Genomic DNA, 19,389 nt, shown 5'->3' with positions numbered 1-19,389 from the left:
GCTGGGGTAGTCCCTGGGACTGGTCACATGCTGAAGTTGAAAATACACTCAAGTGTTCTTCTTTATAGATTTATAAATAGTGCACCAGTTTGTAATTTTAACACTTTTTCTGCAGCTCCACTGACTTTAATCTACCTGTGCTATTCTTTTCCTTTAAAATAATGAACTGTATAAACTCCTGGGGATTTTATCAGAGCTCAATAGCCTAGAAAAATAGGACAGAAAATTGGTGCAAAGTATTTCTTACTATCCTGACATTCAAGGAGACTGTGATGGGTTGAGTTTCTAGACACTTAAGGACTTTCAGCCAGCTTTTTCTCTTACACAAGTAGAGATTGATTACACTAGAGAGACAAACTATTTGTTTCTGTAGGACTAAGGTCAAGCAGTACACTGTTTGTGCCAATGTGTCATAACTTTTCAAGACAGGAATGTGATCCTGAGGATTCCAAAAAAGGGCAGGTGTGTTACATGGTTATTAATCAGCCTTTGTGGGAATGTCCCTGAGTTCGAAGTCTCCGTGTTAATAAGTCTTGGTGAACTAACAGATATTGGGTCAGTGTCTATACTTAGAAATAATCAGGTGAGGTAAGGGTGAGTTTTTCCATCTGGTACAAAATACAGTCTGCTTGCTGGCAGTGAAATTGGGAAGTATATGTCTTACCTGGGGCATTCTCAACTGGCAGGAATCACAACACTCATTTCCTCCTCTTAATGTTATCCATCTTTAGTGACTTTCTTCTGTGAAAACAGCCTCCATCTGCCAAGATGCCACTTGATTTTGTTAGCTGTGCACGTGGTGTAGGCACCCACCACTGGATCACCGTTGATTTCATTGGTAAAAGCCAAGGGACAAGAAAGGTAACTTTGCATTAGCTGTTACAGAAATGCAACTAATGCAGCAACTGTTGGAGAGCAATCATATACAGTGGGTACCTACTGCTTTCTGTTTGTTTCATTTCTGTGTTTTAAACAAAGACTAAGCAAATCTTTAGTCTGCATTTTAGCCAACCCCCCAAGACTGTGACATCATTTTGCCTTGCCACGTTTTCCTCAGGGGATGGTGACTGGGCTGACAGCCCATTCTGTGGTTATGTTCTGTTAAGCTTGCTCGCCTTCACAGCACCAGTGAAAGAGTTCTGAAAATCCCAAAGACTGTGAGAGCATGGACACCATCTTGTTTTGTCACATCTGAATTGTTCTTATTCTCTATTCTTTTGAAAATGTCTTCTCAAAAATATTCACAAGGCAAAGTTATGTCTTAAAAAATCCAGGATATGCATTTTCTTCCAATGTGCTGTAGAGATGCTGGACTGATTTAATAACACTATTACCATCATCCCTCATGCTCTCCCAATACCTCTGAAATCCCTTTGCTAGCAACCCATAATTACAGTCCTTAGAGTGAAAATCTAGGGTACTCGATCCCTAAAGGTAGCATAAAAAAGATACTAGCACCAACAAAATTTGTAGGGCTGTCCTTGTAAATTGTTACAGAAGCTTACATGAAGATTCAGGCTTATATCCAGGGCATCTTAACTGCTGTGATTTAGGTAGACCTGCTTGCAAATAGTGTATAGTTTATACTGCAGCCACAAACTATTATGCAAGAAGTATCTGTGAAAGACTAGAACTGCAGCAAATCCAAGCTTTAGCAGAAACAGAACCTCCTACATCTTCTACTCTCATGAACTCCCTTGACATCCGTTTGGGAGACAGAAGTCCCTGGAGCACAGTCAAGGAGCTGCATAGCCCCCTCCTGACAACGCCTCTGTGTTGGGTTGGATTGCACAGTGTCCCTCTAAGAGGGAGGAAAATACCTGATGGAGAGGAAAGTGCAAGCAGCTGGTGAGACATGAAGAAGGTGGTGTATGCTGCCAGGTCATGTTCCAGGACAGGTGGACTCAGCCTGCAGCAAGGGCCAAAGAAGGGCTGGTGTACATCAGTGAGCAAAGGAATGGCAAGCTCACCACTTGAGGGGCCCCAAGAGAACTTGTCTCATCAAAGATACTGTGGGATGAACGTGGAGCTTTCAAAGTGGAGCTTTTTCAGTTCACCAGAAGGAATTGAGCGGTACCTGTGGGAATCAGTACTGCAGTACAGTGGTCCTGTGGAAACTCACACCAAATCAGATGATTCAAATATTTGAATGCCCTTATGTGCTTCTTAGGAATCAAAGAATATTCTTGGAAGTATTTCCTTGATCTCCAGACTCCCCTAGGTTTTTTTTTGAGATGAGTAAGGGAGACCCAAATACCAGATGAAACTATGAGGTAGATTTTCCAGTGTTGTCTCCTCAGAGAGAGTGACAGGGCAGGGAGGTTCTGAACATGTAGCTTCTTCCTTCCTGGATTAGTAGTTTGAGCAGAAACCCATCCTGTTAAGAAACTTCTCATTTTGTCCTCAGGGTGTTTTCAATAGTACATTTCTGCAGAAGTGCCCTCTTTAATGAGTGTGAACAAAATCTGTCTGCTGACAGCAACACCTGGAAATCAATTCAAAAACTAGAAAAAATCCTGCATCCCATGAAAAGAAGGTGGACTGTGATGCAATACATGTGGGATTTGCATCAAATGTGGTTCATCAGGGCATCAAGTTCACACAGCTTTTTCCAAGACTAATTAGTCAATAGTAGTTCTTATTTATGTTTCTGTCCTGTTGCAAGTTTGCTGCACTATTTTGGTCTGATTTTCGCCCTGTGCATCCTGGCAGTGATTATGCCTACCTGTCATGGTGGTTATGTTGCCACACAAGAAGGACATGAACTGGGGTTGACATAATCCAAGTGTTGGATCATTTGAGCCTGAAACCGCTCCCACTCAAAAGAATTTGTTTGTCCCTGTAGATATTGCATGGTAAAAAATTCCAGAAACTCTTTAGGTTTTTACATTTTCTGCCTCAGTATGCATTTCAGCCACTGAAATGGTATTACAGCAGACAAGGAGCTTTACTGAAAAATTGTGGAGCCTGGAATCTTCACACTGGTTTTGGAAACCAGGCCTAATGGTTAACTGGTATTTTTTAAGTCATGTCACATGTCAGGACAGGGAAATGCCATTGCAATATCCTCTAGATATCTCAACTGATATCCCTTTCTAATGTGATGAGTAGAAACAGGTCTCTGTGCTGTATAGATATGGTGGTATTCAACTTACATTGTGTATAAAGCAATGAAATAAAGCAAAACAGAATATTCCTCTGGCTCTATGTGTATCCTGAGGGCCTTATTTATGACACTGCTTCAGGTGTTAGCAGCACTGCCTCTTCTTGCTGTACTGCATGGGAATCCAGTGAAGTGTTTGGCCTGAAGTCTGTCTTCCATCTGGTCAGTGTACAAAGAGACAGTGCAAACCCACTGAGATCACACTTCTTCACCACAATGTTACAAATGCCTCCTGTCAAGGGGCAGGGGATGGCAGTGAAGCAAAGTGTCAACGGCAGAAAATTTTACAGGACCTTTGTGGAAGGATAATTGTGCCAGGCCAGGGATATTCCAAAGGCAAGGGAACACATCCAAATTAAGCTCACTTCTCCCAAAGGTAGCATTTTTTTGCCGAAGCAAGGACATTTGTAATATTCCCTTCTGATAGAAATACCAAAATAGCTGATTTTATATCAATAAACTCAACAAAAGTACTCTTTCTTTATCTCCTTCCACTTCCATTTGTTTGTATGAGAAAGTAAGGTTTTTTTCTCTTAACTCATCTAAAAAGTGTTTCAGGAATGTGCAATTGTTTTTACTGAGATTTGAAATTCCATCCAGAAGAACTCTTTGCACAAATGCAAAGAAAAGGGGAAGATTCTTCCTTTTGGCTTCTTCATTCTCCCTTTCTATATAAATGTCAAGAAAAATCAGTGCATTAATTCTTACTGGCTGTGGCAAAGATTCCTCCAAAATATTGGAGGAATCCACTCCAATGGACAGCAATAATGCAATAAGAATCTTTGAGTACTAGCAGAAAATAAAGAGGAATAAATTTTTGCTTTTTTTCCCATGAAAATTGATGTGACTGTTATATCTGACTGGTGTTTAGATTTCTCACCTTAAAGATTACTCAACCATTGGACGTCTCTTGAGACTATGCCAATCCTTTGTTTTTTTGGGTTATTTTTGAGAGTCAACTGTTCTTTTAAGCTTAGTAAATTCTCAACTTGCCAAGCTAAATATTCCAGACAAGGAGCTACCTGTCCAAAGTAGTTCTGCTATGGTACTGCTCCCTGACCTTTCAAGCAAGGGGCATTTCAGGTTATGAAACAAGCCCTCAGCATGTGAGATGCTGCTGGAATGTCAGCCTTCTTCCCTCCCCTTTCAAGCCATGCCTCTGCCACCTGACAGTTACTCATGGGGCTTGCCTTAAAGGTTGTTTTATGGCTGTGACTTTGGCTGCAAGACTCTTGGCACTCCTGCAGAGAGAGCAAGTGTGCTTGAAATCAGGTTTCGTACTTAAAAGCCTGTCTGTGCTGTTAAGGAGAGCACAGCTCTAACCTCTTGTTGCTCGTGCTATTTCTGTAGCCCCTGTGACACCAGTTAGTCCCTGCTGCTCTCGTGGAAGAGCCTGACTGTACCAGAAAATGCCCGTCTGAGTAGGGTGGATGAGATTGCTGCTCCATCTGCCAGGACAGGAATTGTGCCCAGCTGTAGACTTTAAAGGTGTTACTTGTTTTGTTTCATGCCAAAGCAGACAGCAAACCTCACCCTGGTCTATAGGAACTCCATGCACTGAGAGCTACTGTGTTTCACTTCTCTGAGCAGCTAGAGTTCAGCTCATGAGATCAACCTGTCCATGGAACTGCCCGCTTCCTCTTCCCTCTCCTATTCCTTTCATGTGTGCCTTCTCAGGTAAAGCCTGGAAGCTGCTGAGGGTCTCCAGATGCTGGAGGAACTGCAGCTTTGAAGTAGGTGGTGGAGTTGGCTGTGCCCTTCTTCTGTTCTCAGTTCCCAGGTGGCATCTTTCAACTGATGCTGCCATGACAGGGAGAAGAAAGCACCCTGGAAAAGTTAAGAGTCTGCTTCTTCCATGTGAGTTAGGAGATATTTAAAGGTATGGTATGTCTTCCTCCTAAGACAGGGAGAGAGGCTGTGTGGGGAAGGCATAACATTTAGGTTCTGCTCAGGGAGTTGTTTTGCTTTCTGAGCTATTCTGAGATTTTTGATTTCATGCAATAAACTCAACTCCAGTGCAAGGGTAAGGAAGAGACTCACCCATGATGCTGCTTTCCTTGTGTGGTGGGGTGGGAATCACTGGCTTTTTTTCCCCCTTCCAGCTGCTACTGCTGGCCATGGTGAACATGCAGGACAGTTAGGTCAAAGTAGGCAAAGTGTATTCCTGACTGAAGAGACCTTTCAAATTTCCAAATCAGGTTTCACATAAACCAGGTTTTAAAGTGATGCTTTCCATACTGTTGTCTCCCCATCCTGCATATCCTCTGTCTAAACAATAATCTTGAATATATTTTTTTCTGCTATTGTATGGATTAGGATATTGTACCAACTTCCTACTCAGAAGAGCCAAGCCATTAATAGATAAGAACTTCTTGCCAGTGTTGAAGAGGCAACAACAGTGTTGTCTCTCTGCCTTGCCTATGGAAGCTGGCAGCAATAATTTAATCAAGGCCTGAGCCAAAGCATAAACTCTGTTGTGCCTTTTGAGTAACAGTGGGCTGTTCTCAGAGGCAAAAAAATATGGGGGGAAGAGTAAATAGCAAAGGCTAAGTGGGATGGTTTGTTTGTCACTCTTAAATTGAACACAGCTATGGGGTTTTTTCCCCTCTGTTCCCTAATTTCTCTTTCCACTTTGTTTAAAAGGCCAGAAATTGAGTGGTTTATAATTCAGTGAGCCTTTAATTTCTCAACATTGTCCTATTCTCAAGATTAAAACAGCTCAGCTCCCTGAGAAAGGGACTCACACTGATAACTAAACCAGACTGACCATTTCTTGCCCTGTTTGGATGCATAGGCTGGCCTCACACACATCCACAGATTGCTGGTTTTGCAAGAGGGTATTCTGCATGGCTGTGGGTCACAGCATGTGATCAGGCTGACTCCTGTTATGTGCCTCTGCTCCCAAATCTCAGTGGAGTCCCCAGTATTCTGCATAATTTTTCTTTCCTGTGTTCAGTAACTGCGCTTCATTTCTGTAATGAGACTAACTGGCAAAATTGGAGAGATTTTAGCTGTGGGATATCAAACTCATATGGCACACGAGCAAAGAGCTTCCCAGCCCTGTTTGTCTTTGGCTCAAAGATTTTATTTGTAACTGAGTACACTTGTACTTTGTACTGTAACATCATATTGTAAACTCTTCATAACCTGAGAATGTCAGCCTGGGCTCATGGGTATTTGCTGTCTCTCAAAAGAGTGAGATATGCTACAGCTGTCCAGATTTGGCTCTGGGTATAATGTAAAATTACAAACTTGTGAGGAGCTATTGTGTGAGTCTAATGAGTTAGGTTCAATCAGCAGTACAGCAGACATACATATGCTTTGGGAACAGACATGAATATAGGACTGTAAAAGGACTGTGAAACTTCCTTTAATAAGTTTGCATAGAAAATTGTAATTTGAAATAATTTCTCCTTCGCAGAGTTGTTAGCTCATTTGTGCCTGTGTAATTGATTTACAAACACCTTTACTCTGTTAAAAAGTCATTTACATGCTTGACAGTATCATTGCTATCCATACTCCTCATGTGTAAGAAGCCTGACAATTAATGCTAAGCTTAATTCCACATGTTTGCAGAAGGAAGCCCGCAGATAGCTGTTAATTTCCCTTGGTACCCTTATAAGCCAATATGTTTCTCCTATTTTATTTGCAAAATAAACACTGTACATTTACTTAATTATATTTGATGTCATAATTCCAGGTTTTTCTTTGGCCTGCAGGGGCTCAGAGCCCTCAAGGTAGTTTTCCTCATTATTAGACAACAGTTGTATGGCTGTAGTTAGTAAATTATGATTGAATACATGCATAACAAAGCAATGCACAGCAGTTTCTGTCATAAAGTGAAAAACACACCTTTACAGTGAAAAATGTAATTTTCCAAAGGGAAAGCATGAAGTGCAGTTTAAATTCAAATGTTTATTTGCTATTTTGTCCTCTCTGAATTAATGAATAATAATGTCTGCATTCTAAAAAGGAAAATAATGAGAAACAGCATTCACAATGAAGTGAGACAGATTGTTGCTTTTAATATATTTTTAATTTCAGCTAATGTTTAAAACTATGTTAAGGGCAGAAGTGACTTCCAGCAGAATCTGGTCACACCAGTGACTATATCCTCATGGACCAAGCCCTCTTGGCAGATGGATATGTTGGTCTCTCCCCTCTTTGTTTCCATGCATTTTTCAAAAAACCTCCTAGGGTTATCCTTTATCCACAGCCCTCTAGTCAACACAGAGCATCCTAGCTGCCTGAAACAAACAGCTGTCCCCATGGTTTTTTAATATATGATTTTCTTTTGGGTGATTGTTTGTCTTTGGTAGCAACAGTGTAAGTGAAAATTTGGAAGTCTAAAATATTTAAAGCACAAGTTCTTTACCCAAAGTTCCTGTACAGCAAAATTTGCTCCTGCACTTCATATTGCATATCTTAAAATGTAGTGCTGGCTGAAAGAATCACATAATAATTCTGGTGACAGAATTGGAAGATATATTGTATGCAACCAGCTCTGTATTTGCTCAACATATTTAATTACATGGTAAAATTAATTTTTCAAGTTTTCATATTTATGCTTTGACTATTCATCATCAGGTTTCTGTATGCATTTTTGGAAGGGTCTTTTTTGGGTCTGGTCCAGGCACTGCTGAACTGCTCTGATTTGTTGGATATGTCACTGTAGTTGCAATGCTTTGCTGCTTTTTTTTTCTTTTGCATTTTTATGCTCTGAAAGTAACATCTTTTTCTTTATCTTTTTTAAAGATAAAGACATTCCCTGCTGATACATCTAATCCTTTTTTCGATCCCTTTACAACAGTACCACAGTTTTCTGTAAGTAGAATGTGCAAATAAAAAACTGTGTTTTAACACAATTCCAACTGATTTTTTAAAGTGTCAGAAATCTATGCACTAAGCAGTCCTCAAAAAATTTTAAAAAAAGATAAATTCCAAGTAGAAATTAAGAGTACGAAGCATTTAAATATTCCCATTATAAAAAATGTTGCCTGCATTCAGACATTGCTGCTTAATAGACAGAGGACTAAAAGTTAAAGGTCAAGGTTCACCACCAATGAAGTCAGTCCCAAAATGTTGTACATTTCAGGACTGTAGAGGTGAAGCTCCATGACATCTTTACAGGGAGCTGTAAGGGAATGGGAAGATTTAGTCCTCTGTCCAGCAATTGCATGGCCTCCTGCCTGAAACCACCTGCTGTGCCATCACAAAGAGGGCCCTGATTTTCATTGAATGTACAGCTGAACTTTAAAGAATTATAGTTGGTGTGTGAATGACTACAGTGGTATCCTTGTACAAACTCCCATGTTTACCCAAGAACTTGAATCCAATATTGAACTTCATTCTTATTAAATGTTCACAGAAGACGTGACTTAGGGATTTTGGTGAGGTAAACTACGTACAAACAGAAAACAATTATCTGACAATTTAAAAAGTAAGTACGTTCAAAATCTTGCTTTGGTGGCAGAGGCATTATGTAATAAGTATGACCAAAAAAGCATGAAAAAATAACTACTCTTTAAGAAACACTCTGCTTATAAACACTATGCAAAATTATTTGTAATTTTAAAGTTACATTTGCAAAATGAAGCATTTCGGACTTTGACTTTAAATTTTACTGGTTGCAGCAATCTATATCTGGCATATAATTCAAGATAAGTTACTTCATTCACTGTTGGGTCATGTAAGGTTCTGTCTGTATGTAATGATTTAAAGAAAGGCTTTTCTTTCACAATAAACCTGATCATGGGCTTTTATGTAAATGTGTTTTTTCTCCAAATAGGTACTTTAAAGCCAGAGTTAGTTAGGCTTCCCAAGCAATGTAAGTGCCACAGTTGAGCTCTAATTAAATGCATTTGAAAGTACACAGGAACGTCACATCAATGTTTCATTATGTCAGCAAGTCCAGATGATAAAATTGTGATAAAAGCTAACTCAAAGTTACATTGCTTGTGTCTTTCACAGTACTCCTTTATCTAAGCAAAAATATGTGCCTCCCAAAATAGCTTTCTCACTAATTAGTATTGATTGTCAGATATTATTTTTTTGTCCCTGATGGTTAGGATGAAAGCAAAATTTAGGAGGGCTATATAATGTACATTTTCATAATTGGGGGGGGGGTCAGAACTCTAAAATACAAACAGAAGATATACTGAGATACTTACCCACAGAAATTTCCATATTGCAGAGAATGGCTATTTCATAGCAAATTCAAATGTTGAATTTTTGTTATGTTCTGTCAGGAGAAAAGAAGCAAAGCAAAATTCAAACTAATCTTTCTGAAATCCCATCTTGTCCCCATAGATTCCCATTTTCCTGGGCAGGTGGAGAGAAAAACTGAGACCACAAATATTTAAAACACCATTGCAATAAAAACCAAATTATGTACGATCCATCACGTGACCCTTTACATTCCTTTTAGTGAGTTAAGTACAAATATCTGTGGTGAGCAAGCAGCTACCCATGGGACTGCACAGAGATGGGAAAACAATTAGGAGAGTTAGGTGGCTTTGGTCCTGTGTTTCATAGCCCTCTGTCCCAGCCCAAAGGGAGACGTCTCTCCACTGCAGCATTTCAGACCATCCTGATGCACTGCTGAGGGCATGAAGAGAGCTACACCGCAGGCAGGAGCTCTAAGGGAAGGGTAGCTAGGACTTGCAGGAAGATCTAACTCTGATTGGTCTCCACTCACATGCAGACCCAGATGGTAATGTTTGGTAATTGTTTCATTTTTATATTTTTTTTCCTGCCCTTATTTCCCCTTACCCTCCCCTTTTTTTTTTTTTTTTTCTTTTATTTTTCTCCCCACTTGGAAGAAAACATTGGAATGTCATTGAGCAGGAAAAGGATTATGTATAGTGATGTTTAGAAGGCTTTACCTTTCACGTACAGCTCCAAATTTGGTGGTGTATGTGCAGTTCTGTTGATTTGATCAGATGAAAAATTAGATGACTTGGTTACCTGTAATGTTTAAATATAAGCTTCAACTCAGGAACCCTCTGAATTTCAGAGATTTCCATAGAAAAATGGCAGGTATGATGGCCATAATCTCAGGCACGTGTAAGCCACATAGATTTAAATTAGTGAAATTATATCTGTTTAGACCAGTTAAATATTTGGCTTAAGTATGCAACCAGACATATGTATAAAAAGGTGCTTTGGATATCTACTGTAAAATCATCATCCAGAGCAGACACACTATGGGACTCAAGGCAGCTCTTCAGCAAATGTAGCTTGTCATCACTGTGCTGATTTCAGTGAGGCTGGCAGAAGTTACATCAGCTTCAGAGTGATGTCTTCTTCTCATGCCATAGGGTAGGATCTGGCAGTCCTCGGAGCACAGGGACACCAAATTGCATACCCCTGCAGTTTGTAAGGTTGAGTTTTAAAAGCTGAATTACAGAAAATTTTGAACAGGTCCTATTAGCCATTTTTTACATGTTTAAAGCAACACATGAGAGTTTCTTTAGTTGATTTTTCATTTTTCCATTTTACTAATTTTGTGAAATTAATGGAATTCCTTTTGCTTCAGAGATTATTTTGGATAATTCGAGATGTGTTTAAACATGTTAAAAAGCGGCAATAAGCAAGCAAACCTAACACAGCCAGTCTTTCCTGGGCTCAAATAGTTTTCCCACTATTTGAACTAAGTTTGTGAATCACTTGCAGAGGGTAGCAGAATTTGAGAGATAATTAGACCAAAAAAAGTAAGTTGCTCTTGAAATAGCTGCTTTCTTATGATGGTGACTTTTCCTCCTCCCTGCCTTAGACTCTGAACCAGGTTCAGAGGAAATAGGCACCAAGGAAGAAAGGTAGGCTATAGATACCAGTAGGAGCATGTTTTAATGATCCTGACACACTGACAATTGCAGTTGCTCTGTATTCTTCCCAGGTTAGGGTCATACATGCACCACAGGCACTAGCTGCTCTGGTTTGGCATAAGAAATAGCCCACACCAAAAAACAAGACAGGACTGTTTGATTTTTAGGGATCTTCCCGTTCTGGTTGTAAAAATAGCCCTGTCTTTGCTATAATATTGTTGTGCTGAAATACCTCATCTAAAAGACAGGAGATGGTTGCTTGCTGCTTGTCTTAAATCTGCACTTCCAATATTGTTTTAACATTGCTTTTCATTGGATACTGAAAGAAAAATTCTCTTGAGGCATGTTTCAGTTAGCAAAAGTGGGAAAGAGATGGAAATTTTGAAACCTAATCCTAAAAACCCAGATTCCCAGCTGTTAGCAAAACAAAGAGTAGTTAGAGGACTCACCAGCAAATTGTATAGGATTCCTGAAGGATATTCCAGAAATCTCATGTTGTCAACATTCTGCATAATTTTTAGGGGAAATACAATAGTGATAAGTGTCATTCTCCAAACTGATCATGATTTTATCTGAATGCTGCCAGTCCCATAGGTGTCTCCTGACTCAGTACATGTTGCAATCAAGTTGGTCCCTCAGGCATCAAAAGAGGTGGCTGTGGAGCCTCTGCAGAGGCTGCACTGAGAGGTTATAGCCACAGCCTCCCATTTTTTCTCATTCTTAATTGCTGTTACTGTGTGCTTGGCAATGAATTGGATAGTGAAGGACATCGAGACCAGCAGAAGCTAATCTACAATTTTTCATTCTGTGTGTGTGTATACTTTTTTTTTTTTTTTGTAGGCAGAATTTGCAGACACCAAACTACAATGCTGTGCGGTGCAGTCGTCTCCTAAGATTACGCTGGTGTCTCCATCACCCGTGCTGAGGTCTCTGGCAGAGACCATCCCAACTCCAACAGTGCAGACAGTATATACGTCGCATAAGCCCATTTCGCTGGCAGACAGGTACCGTGCAGTTCTTTCACAGAAATGCTATGATGTTTTCTGCATTGAAGGAATCAGCTTGATTTCCCTTTTTCTGTCATAATTACCACCAAGTGTCATTTTCTCTTATACTGAAAGATTTTTGCTTCACTACTTAAGAATAGGTGGGTTATGCAAAGAAATATCTGTAACTGATACTCATGCTCTGAGATAAAGAAAAGCCTACTTTAATTAACTGCTGCAGCCAGCAGTGTACCATTTCTGTGCCCAATGGCCTGGAGACAAAGGGCTCTGGAGATTTTTCCTCAGGCAAGTCATTTTGTCTGAACCACAAAACTTTTGTTTTAATAACTGTTGTTACAATTTGTTTTTTGAAATTAATGTCCATGAAATGTCCAAACCTGAGTTTGAGAAATGTCTGTTCTTCTAAATAAAAAACAGGCATTGGTTTTCTTTCTTGTTCCTCTCTCTCTTTTTTTTTTTTTCTATTTTAGTAATGTCAAGCTATAGTGGTCTTGTAATTTCTCAGAGAATCAACAAGCTACACCACCTTTTTACAGAAAGACTCTTTTCAGTTTTCTGTTCTGTCATCCTACTGGTTTTGCATGCTGGGTTCTTATTCTATAATTTAATCAAAACTGAACTCAAGCTGATAATTTACTGAATATAAATGTAGCAGTGGATATAGTCACTACTTCTGGAGCACAAATAATTCCAGGCTTATGAAGAAAAAAGTATTTCTTTGACATAATAATGAATGAATCTTTTATGCTTTTGAATTCACAGTTGTTTCCCATTTTTGGTCGTTAATTACTTTTTGCAGCTGGTTAATTGCACCTGCACATTAATTCAACATTGCTTACTCATCTAAAAAATTATCATTCCAGTGAAAAAGTAATTCTGAAGCTGTGGTGCTGAACTCAGCTTCTGTAAGATGTCTCATGCACAAGTAGGTGATTCTACCCCTGCTTGTCCACAAATGGGCTGCAAGATTTCTGCAATGCCGTTTTAATCTCCAAACTATTACAAGTGTGAGATACATAAATTTCAGAACAGCATGGTAAACAGTATCAGAAATTGAGTCACTAAACCAGGACATTCCCAGGGTTACAAATCCTCTGGGCTCTGGGGTGAATTGGTGAGAGCAAGGACCTCAGGCTCTGATTATGGCATCCTGCTATGTGCAGGATTGTGGTAAATTCAGCATAGCTATATATCTATGTATATAGATATCTTCCAATATCAGATCACACCAAGGAGCAGAAGGCTGTCACAGTAGTCTATCATAATGGCATTTGCTGTAGCTGCTCCATTTTTAGAGTCCTTGTCCCGCTTCCTTTGAAATCAGTAGCCTTTAATGAGGGTTAGATAAAATTATAAACTGTTTTGCCATGTGGATCTTTTTATATCCTTCTTCTTGCCTCTGTTTGCTCCTCAGAAATATCAAGCGATACTTGTTTTTGAATCAGCCATCAGTTATCAGCTTTTTCACTGAATTGTGTCTGACCTTTTTTTTCCCCTCCTTTGGTATTTTGAAAATGTTAATTATTTTAAATTGAAATCTGAGACTTATTGTTGTTCCCATAATTGGCTGTTTGTGCATTAATTACACAGTGCTGAGACTCTGAGGCGTGAACTTGAGAGAGAGAAAATGATGAAAAGACTCTTGATGACAGAATTATGAAACTCGCACTTCCGTCAGATGGAGAATGGATTGGGGCCTTTCATGTGCCTTCTGTCTGTTTACATTCCTCTGCTTCTGTGTACTCAACATAATGCATCGGGAAAATGTGTGATATTCCTGGCTCGCCTGGATTCACTGCCGTTGGTTAAAATTACGTCTTGGCTAGACTTTGACTTGAAGGAGTTCCTTTATTCATTTGCTGCTGGGAAATAAACCTTCAATCCTTTCTCTCTCCTGAGATTTTATACTATTAACACAATTAATTTCTGGTTTGGTTTTGGTAAATCTAGGGCAAAGAGGATCAGCAAGGAGCATACTGATTTCTATTGGGAAACACTGTTCTGTACATATGTTAATAAGTGCACAGAAATTAATGTTATGCAGAATATTTTGATAGTAACATAGAAAATATGTCATTTTGTACAACTGAAAATTGCAATGAGCTACTGCTATTTGTTAAGAGAACCATTTTTAAAGCAGAAGAATGATTATTACATCCTAACCCCAGGACTGTTAGTCTCCACAGAATAAACGGCTGTCTTATTAAATTCCTAACCTTAACCTTCCCTCAGAGAAATAAATAGCTGCAACTGGGAGAGACACCTCACCACACAGATACACACACCCAATACTTCCTATAGCTTATCACCTTGACCTAAACCTTCAACAGAGTCTTACCGTATTTCCCTTAATGGATGAAAAAAATCCGTTGTTTAAAGTAATTTGCTACTGACTTTCTAGCTTGATACTGACTTTTTTAAAGCAAGTGAGGAGCTTTACCTTCTCCAGATTGCCTAGGCTTTAAGGCTAGCCCACGCTCAGACATCTTGTGTCCCAGCACTGAAGGTTGCAGAGCCTCAGCGGTGTGGACGTAGCTCACACAAGGAGAATTTTTTCCTTTCTGGGTAAAAAACCACCTTCCTGGTTGACATGAATTGATTGGTCCCCTTCAAGAACAAGAACGATGATCTTTTAAGGCATAGCTGTGCCTGCACCCATATTTTTAATTCTACTAATCAGCAATCCTGTGCAGGGCTATACATCCTGTTCACCTCCAACACCCAAGCAGCCTCTACTTCCAGTGGAGCTATCTCAGGCATGAAGTGGGGTGGGTAGTCCAACATGAGCAGAGCCACAGGGAGGGAATTGATGGGATACAGGTAACGCTACCAACTATCTCCTAAGGAAAAAAAAAGGTCTCAGTTTCCCCTTGTTTAGTAGTGCAGGGTCACCTAGAAAACTAACACTATCTGACTGCCAGCTACAAGGTACACTTTCAACAGGAAAGGTTTTGTGCATTTTGTATGGCTGAAGATGTATATTTTTCTGTTACTCTGTACACTATGTTCTCTTATTTGTATTAAGATAAAATATTGCCCTTCATTTGGCACTGATTACAATGGCTTTATCTCAGCTTAAGCAGTGTGTTTGTGTGGAGGCTGGGAAGTGATTGCTGTGAGACTGGATTTCCTTCAGTTAGCTTCTGCTGTTTTTCTAAAATGAGAGTTCTGGAGAGCTTCGTAAGACTGGATTGCAGTGTGAAGGTATAAAATGACTTGTCTATTTTATATTTGCTGAGACAAAAAAATTAGCTTCCCATTTAAATCCACCAAGCACAACACTTTCTGGTTGCCATAAATTGGGTCAAAATACACAACACAACTGTTAGGTAGAAAATCACATTACAAAATTTAATCAAGTGGCTCAACATGAGCAGTGGGCACAAGGAGCCACAAAAACACACCTGGACTCTAGATTTAAGAGCATTCCAGTGGCTCTTCTGGGTAATCAGATATGACTTGTATGGTGTCCACCTGCTAGCTGTAGTGCCAGGGCACTTCTGTTCCTTTTGTTTTAATGCCCCAGTCCATCAATCCAGGGTTCTTAAAAATTGATTAGGAACATTAAATCCCTGTGAGAAAATTGGAAAGGAGGGGAAAATGCACAGACACAAAAGAATGCAATTTCCTGTTACTCTTTTCTCACCACTTCCCAGAAGGTATTGGTGAGGGAGAAGCAGCAGCACATTTTGCCTGCGTCCAAGAGAGGGTGAGCATTTTGAAGAAAAAATAAAAGAAAATTGTAACTAGAAATGCTGGTTTGGGAGAGAAAAACAAAGTAAGGTTGAGAATGGCACAGTGCTGACTAGATCAATCTGGTTTTCTGTCTGTTAGGTAAGCCTCAGTTGTGTTTGAACTGCAACAGTTTCACAAAGTCATTGTCAAAGAAAACCCAGAAAGAAAACCCCAAACAAACAAACAGAAAAAAATCTGAACATACTGATTGATGCAGTGGACTTTAGGAACCCCACAATATGCCGTCAGGTTTGGGGGCAAAACAGATCCACGTTAGGACTGTCTGGTCACTTAAAGCAAAAGCCTTTAGCAAAACTGAATGCCTGAGTCAGACTAGCCTATAAGATATTCTGGCTCATAAACAGTCTAAAACAGTATTGTTTTTAATGCATCATTTTTGCTCCCATTGTATAAAATTTCTTCAGCTGAAATAATCAGAACCGGAAAAGAAGTAACGTGAACCAAGGTTACTTTACATGGCCAAACCTTTATAGCTGAGGCATGCTCTGGGATAGCTGAAGAAGGGCAGAGATTCCTCCTTCTGTGGTTCCCACCAGGAGAGGAGGGAAAGGCTCATGTGGCTGCTTAGTTTTTGTGGGACATTTTCTACAGAACAACTCCAAGTATGTTGCCTTGTTGTGTTTTAGTGTCTTATCCACTGGCTGCCACTGTTTCCTATTCTGCAGTCTAATGGAGCTTTATTAAAACTGTTTTACTGAAATCAAACTAAACTTTTAACTGTGGAATGTCATCATCTTGTTCTTTCTTACTACGTACCTTCTTCAGCCATGCTTGAGCATCTCAGTTTTCACATCCTCTGAAGAAACACTTCTGCCTCATCTCTGGTTGGGAATTACAGTGTTAGGACACCTGTTACCCAAAACTGCTGTGAACAAGACAACGTCAACATGAACATATTGCAGAGGGGCAGATATTGCAGATTTGCTCCTACAATTTAACTTTACAGGTGTTAAAGGATACTCTGCCTGAAGGTATGTCTATATAATAGTGCAGAAGTATCTGAGCTAGCTTTAAGCTTGCATTTGTAGTTGTGGCAGCATGAAGCCCAGCACAGGCTATCATTATCATGTACATTGACATGTGTAAAGATAACGCATTTGAACAGCAGCCTTCTGAAGCATGGGCTCCAGAACTGGTGACAGAAGAGGGTGGCTGAAAGGATTTTATCTCTTCAGCTCTCCTGGGAAAGGGTTCATCTCACCTAACATTAAAATGCCCAGCTCTCACCTGGTGAGAGATCAAAGGACCTGTCTTCCGGAGGTGCCTCTGATTCAAGCGTCTACCTTAAGTATATATACTGACTAAAGTTAAGTGAGATGAATCCTGCTTTCCCTCCCTCTGGCTAGGTCTACATTGCAAACCCTTGCTGACTCAGCTGCATCATCCAGGGTTCAGCTTCAAGGTATGATTTGGGATCAGCGTAGCTGTGCCAGCAAAAGCCTTGAGCGTTAGGTGTAAATAAACTGCCAGAAATGTCCTTTTGTCAGAACAGAGAGCTGGGATAACAACTTACAGTGACATAAGCGCAGAGGCTTTGCTGTAGTCATGCTCCATCTGGGAGTTGATGAAACCTCCTGCTATAGCCACGCTGGCAAAGCTAACCAGGGGTGGCCCTGGCTTTTCCCAGTGCCCCGAGTGATGCTCCGGCCCCATCAGCAGATCCCAGCTTTTCAGCGCCAAGTCTCTAAGCAGCGGAATGCAATGTTGTCATGTTTGGGTGATTCCAGCAAAATTTATTGGCCATTTAAATAGCTATGCAAGGAGTTAAATATTTTCTCATTTTGCAGTCTCTTATGGAAGCCAACCAATTGTGCTTTGTTTTTTTTTGTGTGGCTCAGCTGTTTCCACTATTTTGTTTTAAAAGGAATAACTGAGTTTTCTTTAGAAATGTTGGTTGAGATTCCGCACCTCTCTCAGATCCCATCATGTGTGCAGACTTTTCATGTTTCATACACCCTGAAAGTGCAAAATTTGAAAATTAACTCCTCCAAAGTTTCAGTTCATGGCTTCACTCTCTTGCAACAGGATGCCTACGCGCCCATTTGAAACAGAGCTATCAATGCAGTGAAACATTTCATTGGAGGCAGCATCATGTTTTGTTTGAACTGTTTACAAATAGCCTTTGCTTTTATTTATTTTTTTTTCTTGGATACAATTCTGGTTCATTTGCTACAAAAAAACCTACTTGTAATTATGCAATGGAATATTTTTTCTTTTTTTTCTTTCCTTTTTTTTCTTTAATGTCCTGATGTTCAAGGAGTTTGCAATAAATATACTGAGACTGATCTGTAATTGCATGTAAGATTAGCCTCACAACTGTGTTTTGTAAAGTTAAGTGCCGTAAAAGAAGCTGTAGATGATGTGGAGAAGGAGGGAAGATAGAGAGTAAGTGGAGGCTTCTTTGGCAGCTGCAGCATGGAGTGGTGAGTAGCAGCTTTAAAGCAAGACTGCTCACACCATTTTGTTTCACCTGAGTAGCAGCGTGTATCATCAGACAGTGTATGATGGCATTTTGTTGAAAACATGCCTAAAGAGAAACTTTTACGGCTCCGCTGTTTACCTGTTCCTGTATTCATGCCTGCAATAAAAGAGATGAAAAATAAATCACAGAGTCTGTAGTCAATTAGTAGTCAAATCAATCATTTAGGAGGCAAGGGGCAACATGCCAATTAAAGGAAACATCTGCTTGCTAGGAAAGTGGATCCACCATCGTATAAAAAATTACAACACAAATTAAAAATGGAGAGATAACTTCTTCATAAAGCCCAGAGGGTTTTCTTCAGCTTAAAGTTGTAGTCTAGTGTTGTGGGTGCCAATCGTCTGTGGGGTCATTAGGCGGAGCACATTTTGCTGAATACCAGAGCCAGAAAACACTGGCAGGATTAAGGTAGACAAACACAAAACTTGGCAGGTTTTTGGGCTTTCATCTAGGGATCAAAAAGCAGCAAAAACTACTACTAGAGTGGAAGGGGTGGGGAGGAATACTCCACACAGAGCTGAGAGACACCAGGTTGTTAAACTTCTCCATAGAGAAAAATTTAAAAACATACCCACCAAAAAAACCCCAAACAAATTAAGCCTGTTTACTTCATTTGTTTTTCAAACACAATTAAAACATTTCACTCAGATTTTTGCCCTTGATTTTGCCTTTCTTTCAATGTCTAAATGGAAAGTTTCTTCAGAATGAAACATTTCCCTTTCCTTCAAAGATCTCTAAATCAGAGATTTAGGGACATTTTGACATTAACTTTCCCAGTGCACTTAGGAAATTATATCCCAGCAATGTTCACCCCATTTTCTGAGGTTGCCAAAACTCTGTATTCAGAAGGAATCTGATCCCAACCCAATTTCTCCATCTGGATCTTCTACTATTTTTATTCTCTGTGCGGAGAAATAAGAGGAGCAACAGCTCAGCGTTCTTCCAACTCCACTCAATTTATACCAAGAAAATTGATTATCCAGACAGCAAACCTAGTTAATTAATTCTCCTTAATAAAGACCTTTGCTAAAGAACAGTGTTCTGAGGTGCAGTGTGATGAGAAGCTGCGCGCTAAAAGGTCGGCAAATACTCTTGTGGAATTTGGCTGCAATGGAGAAGTGTGGGGACTTCAGATGTAAATCCGAACAATCGTTTGGT

General features: G+C 39.8%; 1 protein-coding gene across 2 annotated transcripts in view; it reads left to right on the top strand.

Moving 5' to 3' along the window:
* EPB41L4B (erythrocyte membrane protein band 4.1 like 4B) overlaps nt 1-18,356 on the top strand; it is a 169,420-nt gene extending 151,064 nt beyond the window's left edge. The window contains exons 23-25 of one of the 2 annotated variants that reach the window (XM_058042185.1): nt 7,919-7,987; nt 11,830-11,993; nt 13,587-18,356. In XM_058042185.1, the coding sequence (XP_057898168.1) occupies nt 7,919-7,987; nt 11,830-11,993; nt 13,587-13,656 (303 nt within the window). In that variant the 3' untranslated portion in view covers nt 13,657-18,356. The remainder of the gene's footprint in view (nt 1-7,918; nt 7,988-11,829; nt 11,994-13,586) is intronic. The other variant, XM_058042194.1, reaches the window with a different exon arrangement.
* The last annotated feature ends 1,033 nt before the right edge of the window (nt 18,357-19,389 follow it).

This window comes from Melospiza georgiana, chromosome 1 (genome assembly GCF_028018845.1).
Source record: "Melospiza georgiana isolate bMelGeo1 chromosome 1, bMelGeo1.pri, whole genome shotgun sequence".
Lineage (NCBI taxonomy): Eukaryota > Metazoa > Chordata > Aves > Passeriformes > Passerellidae > Melospiza > Melospiza georgiana.
This window is presented reverse-complemented; position numbering and strand designations above follow the sequence as displayed.